At 54.0% G+C, this 19,981-nt stretch overlaps 1 protein-coding gene across 1 annotated transcript in view; it reads right to left on the bottom strand.

Annotated features, from left to right (window-relative positions):
- Window positions 1–552: 552 nt before the first annotated feature.
- DKK3 (dickkopf WNT signaling pathway inhibitor 3) overlaps window positions 553–19,981 on the bottom strand; it is a 51,098-nt gene continuing 31,669 nt past the window's right edge. The window contains exons 5-8 of the mRNA XM_068988712.1: window positions 5,671–5,763; window positions 4,202–4,346; window positions 2,904–3,060; window positions 553–2,113 (exon numbers count right to left, since the gene is read on the bottom strand). Coding sequence (XP_068844813.1) covers window positions 1,894–2,113; window positions 2,904–3,060; window positions 4,202–4,346; window positions 5,671–5,763 — 615 coding nt within the window. The 3' untranslated portion in view covers window positions 553–1,893. The remainder of the gene's footprint in view (window positions 2,114–2,903; window positions 3,061–4,201; window positions 4,347–5,670; window positions 5,764–19,981) is intronic.

Below are 19,981 nucleotides of genomic sequence, written 5' to 3'. Positions count from 1 at the left end.
GCAGGCTACGGTCCCTGGGGATTCTCCAGGCAACAGTATTGGAATGGTTGGTGTCCCCTCCTCCAGGGGATCTTCCCAACCCAGAGATTGAACCCAGGTCTCCTGCATTGCAGGCGGATTATTTACCATCTGAGCCACCAGAGAAGCCCAAGAATACTGGAGTGGGTAGCCTATCCCTTCTCCAGGGGATCTTCCTGACCTAGGAATTGAACCGAGGTCTCCTGAATTGCAGGCAGATTCTTTACCAGCTGAGCTACCAGGGAAGCCCCAGAAAGGGCTTACACATTCCATTTACTCTTCCAGAGACAGTGAAACACTGACACTCTTGAGGATTAATTCCTATCCAAAAATGGTTAACATTTCTAAAATATTTTGATGCTTCAGTTGCCTGGAAATTTTGCATTATGGAGGAGTTTTTTTGTTTTTTTTTTTTTCCTTTTTGGACAATGCAGTTCATTTTTATTTTTTCTGGCTGAAAGGGTTTTCTATTTATTTAAAAAAAAAAAAAAGTCCAAGAGTTACAAAAGAGTAGTTTAAGTGATTTATGCTTGGTTTCTAAATGCAACATATGTGTTTATACATAATTTAAAACTCAAAGAAAGCATGCTTATACAATTGTGACTTTAACATTTAATAACTCTGGATGCATATATGATGGAAACAGTCCATGACACCTGAAAATATCATTTATGGAACAGCATACAGTTCAGTGCTCTCAGCTTGGATATTACAACCATATTTCATAGAGCCTTGCTTGGTTTGATTTTCTCCATGTGGCTGATAATGGTCTTCGGTTGTTGGTAAGTGATTTTACAAATTTCATTTATAATTCTGGCCCTACGATTACCTAAGTACTGTTTCTGGCAAGTTAACGTATATTATGCTCCAGTCATGTGTACCTTTAAGGCTACTGATGTGACTGACTGCCACAGGGGACAGTGTTAGTACTTTCTGTCTCCGCTAGAATGACAGCCAGCCCCACAGCAAGCATGCTGTATTTCTAACAGTAGAAGTTCAACCTTACAGGGATATGTGAACTAGTTTGACTTTTGTTCCATATGTACCTCAAAAAAGAGAAAACTCTCGTCCTCCTCATAGGGGGACTTTTGGCACACAGAAGCTGACGGGGAGCAGTAGGGAGAGCCCTGGGCTTGGAGTCACACCTGGGCAGTCTGCTCTGGTCTTTACTAGCTGTGACTTGGGCAAGCAAGATGACATCTCTGAGCCTCCGAGATCCTGACCAACAAGGAGACCAATACCCCGCTTCAGCAGGCTGTGGTGAGAGGACGTGGACTGCTGCCCTGGCACAGAGGTAGGAGCTGAGTGACACTGCTGAGAGGATGGATGCAGGCAACGCAGAAGACATCTCACCTGCAGCAGCTCAGGGCAGCGCGTGCCTGTGCCCACGGTGGGAGCAGCATGGCAGATTCACTGGTTGCATTTTCACAGGTTTACGTTTGCAAAGCAGGGCATCCTTCTCCACGTGTCTGAGAGTCAACATTCCCCTAAAACCCATCATGGGGAAATTCTGCATCCTCTTCCATCCCCTCCCCGCCCCCAACAACACTCAAGGAAATGTCATACAAAATAAAACATGCCATCTGCCAACCAGCAGAGGTGGAGCCGCCAATACTTTGGACCAGTTTAGCAGCCCTGTTCTGCTTCAGCCTCCTACACCCCAGTCTTCCCCAGGCACCAGAGCTGCGAGGATGCACAGTGGGGCGAGGCGTGCTGGACAAGGGTGCAGCCCCTCATGTTGTTTCAAGCCAGAAGGAAAGTGTACTGGGAAGAGGCCACAGAAAAAAGCCTGGTGAGCCCACACCTAGGGACACAGCTGGGGAAATAATAAATTAGCTACTCTATTGCACGTCTACCCACACAACAGGCCTGGGTCTAAATCTCCTCTCCCTCCAGCAGCTCAGAGGCAGCCCTGGGCTCCCCGAGAGCCATCTCCACTGACAGGCTCCTCTCCAGGTTCTCCAGCTCCCGGCGCACCTCCTCCATGAAGCTACCATCTTCATACTCATCAGGGGCGCCTCTGGGCACCAGGCTCTCCCCATCCTCGTCACGGCCCCCAACGAAGGTGGGCTTACACACGTACACCAGGCTGTGGCTGTGGAGGGAGAAATGGGGAGCCCTCAAACTAAGGCCCTGCCCGCTGCATGACCCCAGCTCAACTTCCCCTAACCCCTTGCCTTTGAACACACCGATGGAAGGACACCCGTGAGCAGGTGTCCTCAGAAGGCAGCTCTCCTGTGTCTAGCGCAGGTCTGTCCTCCTGTGACTGACCCGCTGGGGCAACCCCGAGGACTCCGAGGTCTGACAGCTTACAGCCCCTTGCCTGCCCAGGCCCCCAGGCAGAAGCAGCCCCTGAGAGCTCACCCACTGTGCCGGTGGGCTGGACCCAGAGTTCTATCTACCTGCCCAGCCACCCTGGATTCTGCTGGGAAAGAAGGCAGAGCAGCGGCCGCTGAGTGAGACGCACACTGAGAAACCAGCCTCCAGCAGGCCTGACGCCTCGCATCCCTCCGCGGCCTCTAACGCTGCTGGCCGCTCTCCCGGGCCCCCTCCTGCCTCTCTGGCTGCACCTTCTGTCTCCTCTGCCCTCTTCTCTGGTTGTCGTCATGATGGGCCTGGGAGCCCTCCCCACCCAGTCTTTTTAAAGCCATCTACCCAGGAGGCTTCAACTCCCCACCTGGATGAGCCCAGATCTGTGCCCTGGCCACACCTCCTGAGCCCTCATTCTAGACCGCCATTGGGCCCTCCATCTGGAAAGCCCAAGGACACCTCAAACTAAACCTGTCTTAAATCCACATCTCCCCCCAGCTTCTGCTCCTGGGTCCCCACTGGGTGGCACCTCCTGCACTCTTGGCCCTCGACAGGAAGGACAGGTGGGACCTCACCTATGGGGCTGGCAGAGGAGGCCACTGGCACATGGGCACCGGTCCAAAGCTCCATCAGGCTCCAGCTCCCAGGTGATGAGGTCCAGAAGCCGGCTGGCAGGGTCATGGCAGAGTTCACCCTCCACGGGCAGGGGTGTGCACACAGGAAACAACAGACCTAGAACCGGCCGAGAGTCACCTCTGCGTGCCCAGCACCAGGCAGGCAGGCACCAAGAGAAGGATCAGAGAAATGGGGTGCGACCTCCCACCTTCCACTGTGAACCCCAAAGTAGAGGTTAGGATTGAAGACATGGAATGGTAGGAAACAAGAATACCAGCATGGGCTCGGAAGGGAACAAACTGAGAAGGCTTGAGCAGTTAGGACTGCCTGGAAGAGACGGGCTGGTTCTGGGTTTTGAGGCCAGAGGTCTGAAGAAATTAAGACTAGAAAAGGGCACTGAAGTATTTTTGGACAGGTAGGAATTACTGTAACAAAATACATATATGTGTGTTCAAAGAAAAACAATCTGAAAGGATATAGATAAGACTTATCTGTACCTTCTAGTCTTCCTACATTGAAAATATATTTGTATAATTAAAATATGAAAAGTATGTGTGTGTGTGTGTGTATAAAGAAACAGAAAAACAGGAAAAAAGGGGGGTGGGTACACAACCAACAAAGGCCTGAGGCTGGGCTGGTGAGAAAGGGAGGCAATGAGAGTCCCGAAAGACCCGAGGAGTGAATGGAGAGAAAAGGAAGTCAAGCAAGCTGGACCCAGCTAAGGCCTTGGAAGGCCAACTGAAGGGTCTAGTTGAAGTGAAAGGACAGGAGCAACCACTGCTCCCAGAGGAATGCTACCAGCAAGCCATGTCCCTGAGGAAAAACGCTGGGGCAGCAGGCACCGCTGGACTGGGGCAGTGGAGGGGCTGGGGAGTGCTGAGCCAGCCTCACCTGGGAGGGCAGTGGAAAAGGGGCCCACTGGCAAGAAAGTGGGCGGGCCTGGGGATGAGGAGTAGGGTGAGGGTCTGCCCTCATCCACACATCTGGGGGTGTCCCTCCCTCAGGCTCATGCATCCTGAAAGAATTAAGTTTCTAGGCATCACAGCCCCTACCCTAAAAAACAGACAGGGACACAGAGAGCTGGCCTTTGGCCCCAGGCAGAGGTCATGGGGCTTAGACGCATACCAATGAGTACTAGGGACCCTGCCCAGGAGGGGGTCCCTAAAAAGGTGTGATGGCGTGGGCAGGGTCCCAGGAGGCCCAGTGGGTTGGCGCGTGGGACGGGGCTTGCCCAGCACCCAGGGGGGAGCCCACGCACCTCTCTGGAAGGCACAGCACAGCCCCGGCTGGCAGTCCCTCTGGTTGTCACAGATGGTCCCGTTGCCGCCTGCAGCGGGAGTTTTGCTGCAGCGACCCCACACACACAGCTGGTCTCCACAGCACTCGCTGTCTCGGGTGCAGAGCTGCAGGAGGAGGGAAGATACACGATCCAGCCGCTCACAGACCTGGGGGAGCCCAGCCTGTCCCTACTCCTGATCCTGGAGATAGCACAGGTCAGTGAACCCACATCCTCCTCCCATTACAGACAGGAGGAAACCAAGCTCCTCGGTCTGCAGGCCTTTTAGGGATGCCAAGGGGATGGAGACGAGGGCTGGGCAGGTGGAGGGAAGCATGGCAACTGCAGGAGTCCTGCGCAGCTCGAGATTTCACAGAGGACAGTCACATCGTCTCGGCTCCCCCACAGACCTGGACCTCGCCTCCTGTTATCAGGTAGGAAGATGGCTTCTGGCCCACAGACACAGGCAGCAGCGTGAATCTGACTGCCTGACTAAACGAAGGCCCAAGCCTGGGCAGCCCCATGGATGGGCGGGCCCTGGGTGCCTCGGCCCTGGAGTCACAGAGTGTGTGGCACCCAGCAGCCGCCCAAGCACAGGTAGGGCCAAGTGGGGCAGCAAGAAGCCCTCGACTTCCTAAATGTGTTATGAGGGAGGGAGGGAGTGTTAGTTGCTCAGTGGTGTCTGACTCTTTGGGACCCTGTGGACTGTAGCTCACCAGGCTCCTCCATCTATGGGATTCTCCAGGCAAGAATACTAGAGTGGGTTGCCATGCCCTCCTCCAGGGGATCCTCCCAACTGAACCCACGTCTCCTGTGTCTCCTGCATTGGCAGGTGGGTTCTTTACCACTAGCGCCACCTGGGAAGCCCTATCAGGCCGTGTGATTGCCTTAATAACAGAAAGGACAAGAAAGCCTATATATGGCCGGGTCCAAAGCATCTGTTGGGCAAAGGGAAAGTCTCTCTTCCCTGGATTCCTGCTTCTTGGTGGAACCTCCAGCTGGAATATGCTCTGGCTTCTTTGTGGGCCCCCTTCTACCCCCTCAGAGCAGACTGGGAGGAAGATGTGGGGGTGGGTTGACCCTTCCCTGCCCAAGGGCTGCCCTGCTGTTGCTGGCTGGGATGGGTCTTCCCCAGGGAAGGGACGAGGTGGGGCCTCCTCCTCAGCCCTCTCCCCCTATCTCTGGTATCTGTGAGGCAGGCGATGGGCCCAGAGATCACTAGGTGGGCAGGGTGGCAGCATGTCTGCAGACGGCTTCCTGATCACCCCAGGAGTCAGCCCCACCGGGCACCATGGACTAGCTCTTTCAAGTGTGGACGTGCTGGGGCCCTTTAGGAGGCTTTCGGGAAGCCCAGCTGCGAACCGTGGGCTGCTGGCCTCCTCTCACAGGTGCCCTTGCCTGGGCCCCCATGGCTCAGGTGCTGCTGCCCCAGGGTCTCTGGGCACACTCACTGTCTGCTGGTCCCGGCACGGCTGGCAGGAGTACTCGAAGCTGGAAAACTGGCAGTACCTGCTGGGCCCGCAGTCCTCGTCAATGATGCACTCCTAGGCGGGGAGGAGGGAGCAGCTTCGTCAGTGACAGGCAGAACAGCTGACCCATGCGCCCTGGAAGGCCCACTTTATCCCAGTCTCAGCCCACGGGAATGGCCTCCAGGCTGGCAGGGCCCTCACACATCCAGCACGCCCAGGCCGCTGCCCTGCAGGGTGCTGCACCCGGCGCACACAGTGGAGTCTGTGTACAGCCCTCCCCCTCACATACCCGCGGCGGGAGCATGGAGACTCTGGGCCATTCTTCAAGGCAGAGCAGATGGATTTAATAAGAAGAACTAATGAGCTCCAGGCTCAGGCGGCTGCACAGGAGGGGCTGGGGTCCAGGCCCAGCAGACCCCGGCTGACGGTGAGGGAAAAGGCTGCAGAGGCTGTGCAGCGGGGTGGCTGCAGCGGGCCCTCCTGGGGGTCCTGGTCTGGGGTCCAGGGCTGCCTGGCAAGGAGCTGCCACAGTGTTGAAGGAGAAGGGTATGTCTGGCACCCAGCCCTCCAGCCCAGGTGCCTTCTCAAGGCTGCCAGCACTGCTCAGCAGGAGAGAGAGTGAAGAAAGGGAGAGAAGGCATCTCTCCACCCCGAGGCCCAGAAGAGGGAGGAGGCCACGGGAGAGGCCGCTGTGGCCCAGGCAGTCACCCGTCACCACAGGAGCATGGCTGCTTTAGCTCCAGACCTGCTGTCAGGCTCAGGCCTGGGGACTGGCAGCTTCCGAGGGAAAGAAGGGCGGAGGAGGTGAAAGCCCTCGGATCAACCACTGACAACCACTCACGGTGCCAGCCCCGTGGGCTCCGTGTCCCACCTCCCTTCATGACTCCACCACCAGGCAGCAGGGAGGGGTTACTTGCCCCACGCTGCCAAGCTGGGGCTGCCAAGGCTTGGAGGGCAAGGGGCCCCCAGGATAGTACTGTATTCAGGGCAGGGGCTCCCCTCCACCACCAGCCCTTGGCTGAGGGGGCTTAGGGCTCCCAATGTGGCCGTCTGAGGCCCACGGAGAGAAAGGCTCCTGAGGCATGTGTTCGGGGGCCTCAGCAAACCTTATGGAAGGGTCGAGGGGAGGGAGGGAGGGACCTGCCTTCTCCTTCTGCCTGGGCATGTGCCATGCTGAAAGCAAGCGTGGTGCCAGACCCAGAGAGGCCCAGACGAGCAGGCCCTGGCCTGAGTGCTCTTGAGCTGAGGTACCCAGGGCTAATGGGTGTGGACAAGAGACTATGAACAGGGTCTTCTAAGGACTCCCCCAGGGCGAGAGCACGAGTGCAGGACTAGGGGTCAGCAGGGCAGCTATGGCCAGGCAGCCCAGGGAATGAAGCTGTTCCTGGGAGTGACCGGTGTGTCCCCTGGTCAGCACTGCAGGGCTGAGAAGAAGGGCACTCAGTTCAGAGCAACTGTAGGTTTGGCTCCTGCACAGGACAGCTGTAGCCCTGGCCTGGCACTGACCCCCAGCCTGGCACACCCCAGAGCACAGGTCATGCTTCTGTTCACCAAGCAAGGCTCGCTCAGCAGAGAGGACCATCAGTCCCACTGGACGCCATCTCCCCGCAGCCGCTCTGAAGGATGGCGAGCAGGAGGCCAGCCTGGGGACATGGTGCAAGTCACCCACATGTCCCAGGCTCTGCGCTCACCAGGGGCTCCAGAAGGGACCAGGGCTCTGACACCTCTGAATAAGTGCAAAGTGATTGGAATCTCTTCTGTCACTTCTCAAAAATAAAAACTGTCCAAGTGTAACCGAGCAGGACCCTTCGGGGCCTCCCAGGGACAGACCCCAATCCCCTGTCCTGTTTGCCTCTTGTTGGTAGGAAAACTTTAGCCTCTTCAGGCCTTCCCTGAGTTCCAAAGAACACATTTAATCAGAGAGGTGAGAAAATGCAGAGCCATAGGAAAACACTCAAGCAAGACAAACTAGTAATAGTTTAGCCATTAAACAAAGTTTAGGACCTTTAGCTCCTCCTCCAGGACTACAGACAATACTCAGAGCCACAGCCTTCAGCTGTTTGACAGACACTAAAACCCCCACCAGGTGGAAGAAGTTACCCGTATGCTGACCACAAACACCCCTGAAGAGCTGGGACCAGAAGCTTGATGATGACGACTCCGGATCACGTCGCCACCAACTCAGAAGACTGTCCACGAGCTGATCAAACACAGGCGCAACTCTCTCCCTCCTCTTGTCTTGAAAAGCACTCTGCTGTGCTCTACAGCAGGTTCTTATTAGCTCTCTGTTTTATACACGCTGCTGCTAAGTCGCTTCAATTGTGTCTGACTCTGTGCGACCCCATAGACGGAAGCCCACCAGGCTCCCCCGTCCCCGGGATAGTAATGTGTATTTGTCAATCCCCAACTAATAAGAATCTGCTGCAGAGCGCAGGCAACTCCACTCAGTACTCTGGAGTGGCCTATATGGGAAACTAATTAAAAAAAAGAGTGGCTGAATGTAAACATGTAACAGATTCACTTTGCTCTACCCCTGAAACTAACATAACATCACAAATCAACTATACTCCAATAAAAATTAAAAGCAAAAACCCTTCTCTGGGAGAAGGGAGTTCAGGTCTTTTGTGCTCTAGCCACGGGTACCCCCTGCTTGGCCTTACAACAAACGCTGCACTTTCCTCCACCACAACCTGGTGTCAGCAGACTGGCTTTACTGCATGTGGGCAAGCGGGCCCAAGTGTGGTTCAGTAACAGAAAGAGAGCACGCTGCCCATCACCTGCTGCTGCTGCTGCTGCTAAGTCGCTCCAGTCGTGTCCGACTCTGTGCGACCCCAGAGACGGCAGCCCACCAGGCTCCCCCGTCCCTGGGATTCTCCAGGCAAGGACACTGGAATGGGTTGCCATTTCCTTCTCCAATGCATGGAAGGGAAAAGTGAAAAAAGTGAAGTCTCTCAGTCATGTCCGACTCTTAGTGACCCCATGGACTGCAGTATGACCTAAACCTGCTCTTCTCTGTGTCTCCCCAGAGTCCCACTCATCCTGGCCCAGCAGCCCATGCCTCCACCTCCCACCCACGGCTCCGCCCACGGCGTCCGTCGCTACGGCAAGTGCAGCAGCTCAGCAGGCAGGGCCTGCCTTTCAGAAGGGGTCACCCTTGCCCCTGGCTCCCAGCACAGCAACCCGAAAAGGTCAGCAGGCCACCACTGCTGCTCTTACCAGGGAGAAAACTGAATCTCGGAGACGGTGGAAGAGCCTCCTGAATCAGGGGCTGAGCCGGGGACAGGGCTCTCAGTCTGTGTGACCCCAGAGCCCATAAGTAAAGCACTCAGCCCCTGTGCCTTCCTGGACACAGACTCAGCTCAGCCAGTTCAACCAGAAGCATCTGACATATTTTCCAAAACAGAATAGCAAGAACTTGGTGTGGGAGGGAGGGAGAGAAAAGCAGAGGGCCCACACGCAGCAAGGCTGTTCTCTGAACCGGGCTACATTTTGAAGCACTGACGCAATCATGAATATGAGAAGGCCCTTGCCCTCAAAGATTTATCATTTATGATTGAATGATAAAGAAGGGTAAGAACAGACAACTTACTACCAGAGAAGCTAGTTTGTTTTTCTCACACAGAAAAGATATTTGACCTCACCAATAACCAAGAAGACACAACTTAAAAGAGCAGGGTACCATGCTTTCACTTAGAGCAGAAACAAAAAGTCCGATCTTATTTGCAGAAGGCAGGATACTGGCCCCCCCTGCACAATGTCCACACCCTCCTCCCTGGGAGCTGGGGACATGTCATGTTACATGGCCAGGGCATAAAGTCATGGGTGGAATGAAGCATGCTAATCAGCTGACCTGATGTAAGGAAAGCAGCCCAGGTTATGCCGGGGCATCCAGCGTAATGGTATGGGGCTTTCTGCATGGCAAGAAGCAGCAGAGTCAGTGTCAGAACAAAGCCATGGGCAAAGACCCCACCCACCCAGTCATCCAGGCCTCACTGGTACTGAATATGGATGTGCCATGGGCCACGGATCATTCTCTCTCTAGAGCTTCCAGAAGGACCACAGCCCAGCCAACACTTTGATTTCAGTCCAGCCTTGGACTTCTGACTTACAGAACCATAAGATAATAAATTCCTGCTGTTTTTAAACCAATAAATATATGATAGCTTATGATAGTGGATATGATAGCAAGGAGCTCAAACCAGTCAATGTTAAAGGAAATCGTGAATATGCATTGGAAGGACTGATGCTGAAGCTCCAATACTTTGGTCACCTGATGTGAAGAGTCAACTCATTGGAAAGACTCTGATTCTGAGAAAGACTGAAGGCAGGAGGAGAAGGGGATGACAGAGGACGAGATGGTTGGATGGCACCACTGACTTAGTGGACATGAGTTTGAGCAAACTCCAGGAGATGGGGAAGGACAGGCAAGCCTGTAGTCCATGGGGCTGCAAAGAGTCGGACATGACTGAGCGATTGAACAACAACAACAAATACGACTGAACAACAACAACAAATATACAATAAGTTGTGATGGAAGCAATAGGAAACTAGTATAATATCCAGTGTGGGTAGGGATCTGAGAAACTGAGCATGGCCAGATGGTAATTTGTGGGTTATTAAAATTTAAGTAGATATGCTTTGCAGGCAAATTCATCAGCATCTATCAAGAATGTAAATGCATACAGACCCTTTGAGCGAGTATGTCCACTCAGGTGGCTATCCTCAGAAACACTCATCCATCAGTATGTGCAATATCCGAGTACAGGGATGTTTCAGGCTACACTGGTATGATATTCGCAATCCAGAAATAATGGAAATGCTCGAGAAGAGGGGACTGATTAAATTATTGTACAACCATTTCAAGGGAAAATGGCACCAGGCAGGCACTAAAAAGGATGAGGTAGTTGTTTGCACTGTGATGTTTACAGTCCATCAGTAAATAAAACAAGCAAGTGGAAGAAGCAAGTAATCCCACTTTTGTAAAGCAGAATAACAATGTGTAGGACACGTGTCTGGACCCAGCACGTGGGGGCACCCGGTGGATGTATATCAAGTGGATGGAATCACTCGTCCATTACCGGAGCAATCCAGCCTACAAAATGCTGGCTGTTAGCAATGATTTGGGAACCGAAGCAAGAAAATATGCATGTTCCATTAATTTGATTTCTCATTCTCCAATAATCCTATATGGAATTTTCACTATATACTTTCTCTTCCAGATCTTTAATTAAAAAGATAATGTGCTGGGAATTTCCTGGTGGTAGAGTGGTTAGGACTTGGTGCTTTCAATCCCTTGCAGCATGGCAGAAAAAAAATAAAAATAAAAAAATAAATGAGCTAAGACCCTTTCCTGTTCACAGCTCTCCATCAAGAAAAGAACAGGTTCATCCTCAGGAATATCTTCCTTTCCCTGAACTGACTCCTAATGCAGAACAAAGCAATCCCTGCAAAGCCACAGCAAAGCAATTAATTTTTTTTTTCTACATATGGAAAATTTTTCAGCACGGAACTTTGCCAAACACTTCTGAAAAATCCAAATACACTAAAGAGATGGTTTCCTTTGCTGACATGTTTCTGCTACCTCCAGGGGCTCTGGCAGGTTATTTCAGCATGACTGCCTCCTAAGAAAGCTCAGTGCTCTGTTAATGGTCTGCCAGCTCATTTGTTGTGGGTGTGTATTTCCAGCAGCCTCTAGAAATGCTCTTTGAGTATTGTGATCATACGGGAAACCTTGGAACTTCAAACTGTGAAGAACCCCTAAAGGCCACAAGAGCAGAAACAGAATTCTGATTTTGCCACTTCATAGCTGTGACCTATCTCACAGCGCTGTGGTGCTGAGTTTGTGCTCTGTTAATGTAGCCATAGCAACAAAAGACAGGGCATCCTAACCCCATGTAGTCATAGCAACAGAAGACTGGGGATCCTAATCCCCCCAGTCCCTGATTTCCCCAGGGATCCCCCTTGCCAGGGGACTCGCTGTCAGCAGAAAGGCAGGTCTAAACAACAGGGGCTGATGCCTCCACCAACAACTCCCTATCTTGACCCCTCCCAGCACTTGGGCATTTCACACCTAATCCTGACCAGTCTCTATCCACAGAGTGTCTCCAAGAGTAGGCAGCTGCCTGGACCACTTGTAGCAGTGAAGCGTCTCCAGCAGAGTGGCCTCTTTTTCGGGCTCTCCATATGGTAAGGCTGTAAGCTGGGGTCTCTCCTGAGGACCCCTTAGTGGTAGGGGGCAGGGTCCCACCTTCCTTGGTGTTAAGAGACCTGGGAACAGGTCGGGTCCCCCTGCCTTAAACAGAATTGAGCTGGATGGGAGGGGAAGACATGGATTGGTGCTCCCAGAGCCAGGCCTGATGTTGAGAAATCCAGGATTTCATTATTTTTAATAATTCTAGCTTCTTTTACCAGTGCTCAATGGCTATGTTCATATTTGAGCAGAGGTTTTAAAGGTGTCTCAGTGCTCAGCTGGACATAGCATGGCTGAAGAGGTGAGTTCTGAAATGATAGGCCTGTGAGTGGGGAGAGAGGCTTGGGTGGGACCTAACAGGTGGTGGATGTTCTGGGTTCAGGGTACCTCTCAGGTCACGGAGTCTGCAAGAGAGGCTCCATGCTACACCCACGAGGTGAAATTAAAGATGCAGAATGAAGGGTCATTCGAGTACCGCAGAGCAGGTGGGATGAGGTGCTGGGCCAAGAGGACAAGCTGAGCCCACACCAGCTGCCCACAGCATCCGAGCACCAGTCCCAGGCACCGTGGAGCCATTACTGCCTCCACGCTGCACCACTTCTCCTGAATCCCCCCAGTGTGGGCCTTAGAATCCAGGCTTCCCAGACGTGGAAACTGAGATTTAAGGTGAAGAATCTGCCCAGGGCCACCCAGCCTAGACATGCCGTTGTGAGTCCAGGCCAGTGGGTCTGACCCTAAAGACAGGATCTTTCTGTCTCCTCCTGGGAGATTCACCCTTCTTCTCTCCCTGGACCAGTCTCCTGACCCTCAGTCCCGGCTTAGCAGAGCTGGCCTGGGACAAGGCCTGGGCCCCACACATCGCCAGAGACAGGAGGCAGGAACTCAGGGCCAAGGCCACAGGTGTCTGGGCCTCACGCGTCACAGAACCAGCTTCTTCGGCGGCTCCTCTGGTCCTGGCCACTCCCTGTCTGTCCCCGTTCCTCTCTCCCATCCTGGTGGGGAAGCCTGACAAACAGCCCAGAGGCCTGCCGTCAGGCCGGATGCCACTTGGGGGATCGGGGCTTTGTTGCTCTGAGGACAGAGCTATATTTAGAAGGCTCTGGCCAGAGGCCTACACAGCACTCAGCTCAGATGCCGGCGGGGAGGCGGGGAGGCCGGGAACATGCTGGAGATTTGGCAGGATGCTGGGCCGGGAAATGGCCTTCGGGCTTCAACACTATCATGAAATAGTGGAAAATGGCGGAGGAGCCATCCTGCGTCTTTGAGTTTCCATTTCGGAGTTTACCCAGGGGAGGCAAAGGAGGAAAACAGCACAGGAACCCTGTGAGGCTCTCCTCAGCTTCTATGTAGGCAAACGAAGGGGGCACAGCATCTCTGACCCTCCTGCCCCGCACTCCGCTTCTCATGCTGGCCAGGGCATGCTGCCCACAGTCCCTAAGAATCCAGACTCTCCTGCATCAGGAGGCCTGAAGAAGGAGGCCCTTGGGGACCCTGCAGGGGCTGTCCACAGCCTCCTCTCAAGCCCAGGGCTCTGAGAAGCAGCCCATCTTCAGGGGAACAAGCCAGGCCCATGAAATGAGGGCCCAGGGACCTGCACCAGCTGAAACTCTGGCCCTCGGAGCGTCTCCCACTGTAGCAGGGAATGCTCAGAGAGCACCTGCTATGTGTCAGCACCTGCTGCGGCTTCCATGGCGCTCTCTGTCCCCACAGCCCCATGAGGTCACTTCATGTCCCCCAGCATGTGCCTGGAGAAGTGGAGCTGTCCTTCAGTTGGAGATACATAGATAAACTGAAGGCCAGACTCCACTTCGCAGGTAACGAAACCGAGGCTCAGAGCCCAAAGTCATCAATATAACTGGAAACTAGGATTTAAACTCAAATCCATCAGACCTCCAAGCTGAGACTCGCTCCTTCCATCGCACCCTGTTGCCTCTAAATGCACAGGTATGGATTGAATTATGCTCCCCTCAAATTCACACGTTGAAGTCCTGATCCCGAGTATCTGGACTTGGGATACCGCCTGTCCTGTCAGTAAACAAAGGATGCTTCAGCCGTCAAGCCATCTCATGACAGCAGCCCCCAGCTGTGCTCCCCGAGGGAACTCAGGATGGAGACAAACCAAAGGGGCTGCCCAGCCCCGAGGGAACTCAGGATGGAGACAAACCAAAGGGGCTGCCCAGTGCCGAGCCCTCCGCCTCACCCCCAGCTGTGCTCCCCGAGGGAACTCAGGATGGAGAAAGCAGGACGTTAGCTGCAGGGAGCTGAGGTGCACATCAAAGGAATGACTTCAGTGAACCCACACTCTTTCATCTTCTCATACACAGAAAAGCACTAAATTCCTTAACATGAGATGTCTGGCTTCCTTTAATTAATAGTCATCTTTTGATGTTCTGACTACCTGGTCTTTGTTACAAAAACTCCTATGCACCCTGGGTCCCCCCACTCCACCCTTGCCTCTTCAGAACAATCCCTCAGGGTCCCATCTCCCAAGCTGGACGTCCTCAGAATGCCCACAGAATGACATGAAACTCTCACCCTGCAGGTTGTGCTGTTTTTCAGCAGACATGTCTCAGAATGTGACTGTATTTAGAAACAGGGCCAGTGCAGATATAATTACTTAAGATGAGGTGACTAGGGTGGGCCCTAGTCCGATATACCCAGTGTCTTAATGAAAGGGGGGAAATTCGGTCACAGAGATAGACACTGGAGGAAGGAAGACATTGTGAAAAATGGAGAGAAGATGGCCATTGATAAACCGCTCCCTCCCAGCCCTCAGAGCACCCTCCTCGGCCAACACCTCGACTTCAGGCCTCCAGCCTCCTGAGCTGGGAGACCACACACTTCTGTTGAGTCATCTGGTCACCCAGCTTGTGGTTCTTTATTCTGGCAGCTCTAAGAATCTGACACCCACAGCCCCCAACAATCCTGTGGCCAAATCTCCTCTCTTCCAGTCCTTTCAGACACGTCCAGCCTCTGTTGCTGAGCTTCCAATCTCCCTGGGCGAGGTGACAGAGGGGATGGGGTCGGGGGAGAGACTGCTTGTTCTGAAGGATTTTGACCTCAGCAACCAGAATAAGGTCTCCTGGCTGAGCCCCCATCAACCAGGAAGTCCTGGCTGGTTTGGATGGATGCTCTTCTGCTGGCCCAGGGTGTGGGGTTCTGATGCCAAGCCCTGAATGCTCCTGGGATGCGAACACAGTACAGTCTGAGATAAACGAATGTCCCCTCCAGCTGCAGGGCTGTTCTCTGACCCCCAGCCCTCCTGAGCAGAGAGATGGGCCCACAGAGAAAAGTAGACCATGGGCACAAACTGTCCTGTTGTGCCCAGGATGGGGGTGCTTCTCAGGACATAGGCCCTCCGTTGCTGACACTGAGAAAGCCCTGGGCACCCCGGGAGTGCACCCCTAGACCTCTCTCTCCTGTCACTGCACTCACCACACTGCTGGTTACTCCGTGTCCTCCAGCCCCTCAAGGCCACGTGGCACCTGTGTACCTGGGGCAGCATGAGGTGGGAGACGCAGGCTTTGGGGCCCCAGTCTGGATTTGAATATGGGTCCACTTACAAGCCGGGTGATCTTGGGCAAATTACTAAGCCTCTGTTTCCTTAACTGGACAATGGAAAACCTCAAGAGGTTGCTGGACAGATGAAAAGAGATAAAACGGGCATGCGCTTGGAAGAGTGTCTGGTCCTCAAGACTCAACCCTCCGGGCTCAGCTCTGTTTGCAAAGCTTAACTCATTGCAGGAGCTGAAAAGGTGACCATGGGAAAGCAAGCTTTGAGCTTAAGTTTGGGCTAGGGGATCTCATTCTACAGTAAATACCTGCCTACTGAAAAGATCGAGGATGTCAGATGCAGCCAGGGCACTCAACCCATCACCACGAGACAACCCTCTGCTTCACCCTGGAGGAGCCCTTGGCTATGGAGGAGATAGGCGAGGAGGACAGGTGTACAAAACTACAAGGGGGCCAGGGATACAACTGGGCATGCAAGGGGCTGGGAAATACATGATTCAATTTCACCCTGGGTGCTAGGCACTGTCTTCCAAAGTGAGCAAGAGAAGCTCAATTTTACAGATGAGGAAACCAAGGCAGTGAAGTCACTTGCAGAGGTCATGGGTAAGAAGTGGTAGGGAGGGCCACTCAAGCCCAGGAGTTCCACCGACTCCAACCCAGTGCTCTAGGGAAATAACAGCAGGCCCCAGGGGCCCAGGCAGAGAGGCAGGAGGGAGACGTGTGGGGCAGGAGGCCTCTGGGGGAGGCGGGGAGCTGCCAGCTCTACCTCCAAGGGAAGGCAGGGTCCCCAAGTCAGCGCCCCTGGTGCAAGTGCCTGTAGCGTGAGAAGTGATGCTGAGAGCATGCAGCAGGCAGTCTCTCCTTCATTCTACAGGGTTTCCCAGCTCCTCAGCATCCTTCTGTGACCGGGGCCAACTGCAGGAGCCTGTAAGACTCCTGTGCCATTTGTCTCCAGCACAGCGGGGCCCCTAGCCTCTCCTGGATGCTGCCTTGGAGACTTTCAGCCAGCTCGGGGCAGGCAGGGGCCACAGACCTCACCCAGGGCTCTGGCCTGGCCCACAACACAGAGACCGCCCTGCCAAAAAACACAGGGCCAGAGCCAGGAGCCAACGCCAGCTGTCATTATCCTAAGCCCCAGCATCTGCAAAGGCCTTGGGGCTCCTGGCGCTGCTCTGCCAACCTCTCTTCCCCAGCCACACAGCCCGTGAAAGAGGAAAACGCGGCCCCACTGGGCTGGCAGGCCAGGTGCTGAGAGCTGCACGCTGAGGCCCTCCATGCCCGTGTCACTCGGGACCTGGGCCCCGAGACCTCCTCTCCCCCTGCCCCACTGCCCCCACCCTGGGCCCTCGGGAGATCTTCACACCCACAGGTCTTCAGGATGGAGAGCAGGTATTCCAGACTGCAGCCGGGACAGGGCACTGAGTTGGCCAGGCCCACACTCTGGGAACTACCCAACACATTCTTTCAGCCTGAGCCATGTTTCCTCTGGAGAACTGGCAACCATATCTAATTCCAAAAAAGCTTCTAATTCACCTGTCTGAGTTGTGTTTAACCAATGGAGTGCTGTCAACCACCATGGTTAGAAGCAGTCAACTGAGCCCCTCTCACCCTCTCCCTATCCACGTTTCTGAGGCTTTGAGTTTGCATGGCCTGAAAAAATGAAAAAATAGACTCTGAATCAGGCCTGACCTTCACCCAAGGCACACGGGACACAGTTAGTGCAGAAGAAACCTGCGGCCCGACTCATCAGAAGCCTACTCATAATTGTTCTGAAAGCTGCTCCAGCAGACGGACCTGAAGAAGGCTGAGGTTGGACTAATTCAATCAATGTCAAATCGGAGGAGACGGGCGGCCCTCCAGGCCCGGGGAGCAGCCAGACTGCATCTGTGATGGTGACATAATGACCAAGTGCGACAAGGGCAGAGGTGGGTAAAAACAGGTGTGTCCCCCTGTGGCCTGAGACAGGGCCCAGAGTCCCTGCCCGGGGAGGCCTCTGCCCTGCCTGCACCAGGCAGACCTAGAAGGGTGGACCGCCCCCTCGGCTGAAATTTCCACTCACCCAGCAACCCTCAGATAACCCACCCAGCTCCCCAAGACCCTGACACCAGATGGGAGGACCCTGATGGGTCCTCAACATTCCTGCCACCGGAAAGAGATGCTCCTCACTCCTGCAAACTAAAAACTACACATCAGTGAGGTCCGAGCTCAGTTAGCAAGAGGGCCAAGGTTGTCCAGTGTCTGGATCTGCAGGGCTCAAGGATCATGGACTCTGGATTATTCACCCAGGCTGTGAGTTCCCACGAGAAGGTCTCTCTGAAGATACTCTATCTTGTAACTCACAGTCTCTCCACCTTCCCTGCCAACCACGACCCGAGTCCAGTCTCTGCACGGCACACAGTTCCCAACCTGCTTTCCAGTCCAGGTTCCTTACCTCCTCAGGCCCAGCTTTGATCCCTGCTTCTTGAATGCCCTCACCTCCCCACTCTGCCAATTCACCTTCAAGAAGCAGCAGTGTGTCCTCCCCAGAGACCTTCCTGACCCTTCCCAGTGGGTAGTGAGGGCCTGTTTCCTGGGTGCCCCCGCCCCCAGCATCTACCCCAGTGAAAGTTGGGTGGAAAGAGGATGATGTTCAGGTTCCAAAGACCAGCAGGCATTTATAAGACTTGCTGAGCCTGACAGTGGAAAAGCCAAGATTCAAGACTCAAGCTGGGGGTGGGGGGTTGGTTCTAGTGTCTGTAAATGGCTTTTCTCTCTGAGGGATGAGCCCGTCCAGCATCAACCCAGGTGACCGGTGGCTGGCTGGTCTTTGGTGTCTCTAGGCAACCCAAGGTGGGTCCTCATGACTCAATTTCCAAAGCTCTCTTAGACCTTTCACTTGAGTCACCAGCCTCGTCTCACCAGAGCACTTCCAGCATCTTTGGACTGTTTCTTGAAATAGGTAGCTGGACAACAGAAAGGGCAGTCCCCTCAACCATCCTGTCTACCCTCGAAGAGCACCCAGGCTCACTTCTAACGGATCGGGTGCGGTGATGCTGTGTGACTTTCAGGGTTAGGTCACAGGCAATACGGCCTTTTCTTGGCTTGCTCCCTCTTCAGATGCTTGCCCTCTGAACCAAGGCTCTATGCTGGGGGGATGCCCTGGCTATGTACATGGGGAAGCCGCAGCACCATGAATGTCCCAGGCAACAGCCAGAAGCATACATGTGAAGAGCATCTAGAAGATTCCAGCCTTAGCCACTAAGTCATCTGGCTGCACGTCAGAGCTCTCAGACTACGGAACAGACACGAACCATCTCACTGTACCTGTCTAAATTCCTAGCCCCCAATCCACAAGCATTCCACAGGCGTGGCTGGTTGACACCACTGAGGCTAGGGTAACAGATCCCCCGAGCAACCCTCTTGGGGGAGAAGATGGGCCCTCCTAGCCAGAGGGATCTGGGTGTCATGGGAGATCTCCCAGGAGCTGGCTGCAGGGAGTCGTGACAGGAGTGTTTATAGGAAGACACGTCTTGGTTCTTGTTTCCATAATCGTTTTTTTTTTTTTGCTGTGCTGGGTCTTTGCATGGACTCTGTTGTGCCACGCAGGCTTCTCAAGTTGAGGTGTGAGGGCTCAGTATTTGGGGTACTCGAGCTTAGCTGCTGTGAGACAAGCAGGATCTCAGTTCCTTGCCTAGGGATGGAACCTGCATTGGAAGGTGGATTCTTAGCCACTGGACCACAAGGGAAGTCCCTCCACAAGGTCCTCAGCGCTGGTCCACACAGCTGCCTCTGCCGTCCTCTCAGCCACCTTGGGGAAATCTCATCACCTTCCTCTCCCTCCTTTCCTGGTTCAGGGCTGAGATACTAATAGCTGGTGTGGCTCACCTTTTCATGCAGATTCTGCATCTCCTTCTCTCCAGTTCTGCTGAGCCTCAGCCACTTTTTGCGATATTTGCAACCAGAATCAGATGTCCCCTCTGTGCTGGCATCTACCCCAGATGCTCCCATGTGGCTGCAGCTGGGGTAGGGTGTCCACTCAGGGCCTGTGGGGGCCACAGATCTGTGTCCCCGACCTCACACAATTCCTCATACAGGCCCTAAGGAAATCACCTCATGCATGCATGCATGCTAAGTCGCTTTAGTCGTGTCGGACTCTCCTCGACCCCATGGGCTGTAGCCCGCCAGGCTCCTCTGTCCATGGATTCTCCGGGCAAGAAGCCTGGAGTGGGCTGCCGTGCCTCCTCCAGGGGATCTTCCCGACCAGGGATGGAACCTGCATCTTTTTCATCTCTAGCACTGAGAGGTTGGATTTTTTTCTTTCTGTTTCTTTACCACTAGCACCACCTGGGGAGCTCACTTTCAAACAAAGCAATTCTGAGGGTGAAACTTAAATGACATCTACACTCACCTGCCCCCAGCTAGGCCTGGTACAGCTCACACGACTGGCTGTGTGATTCCCTCTTCATTCATTCAGGGGGAGAATAATGTGGGAGACGAACCAGGAGTAGAGCGGGTTTCGGGGACAGGGTACCAGTGTCTGCTCAGGCTTTCCAAGAGGCACGCTAAGTAGGTTCTGAGAATGTTTTTACTGCCAAGTTACACAGGATTCTC

Source organism: Capricornis sumatraensis, chromosome 16 (genome assembly GCF_032405125.1).
Source record: "Capricornis sumatraensis isolate serow.1 chromosome 16, serow.2, whole genome shotgun sequence".
NCBI lineage: Eukaryota > Metazoa > Chordata > Mammalia > Artiodactyla > Bovidae > Capricornis > Capricornis sumatraensis.
The sequence above is the reverse complement of the archived record's forward strand: the minus strand, read 5'-3'. Positions and strand labels throughout refer to the sequence as shown.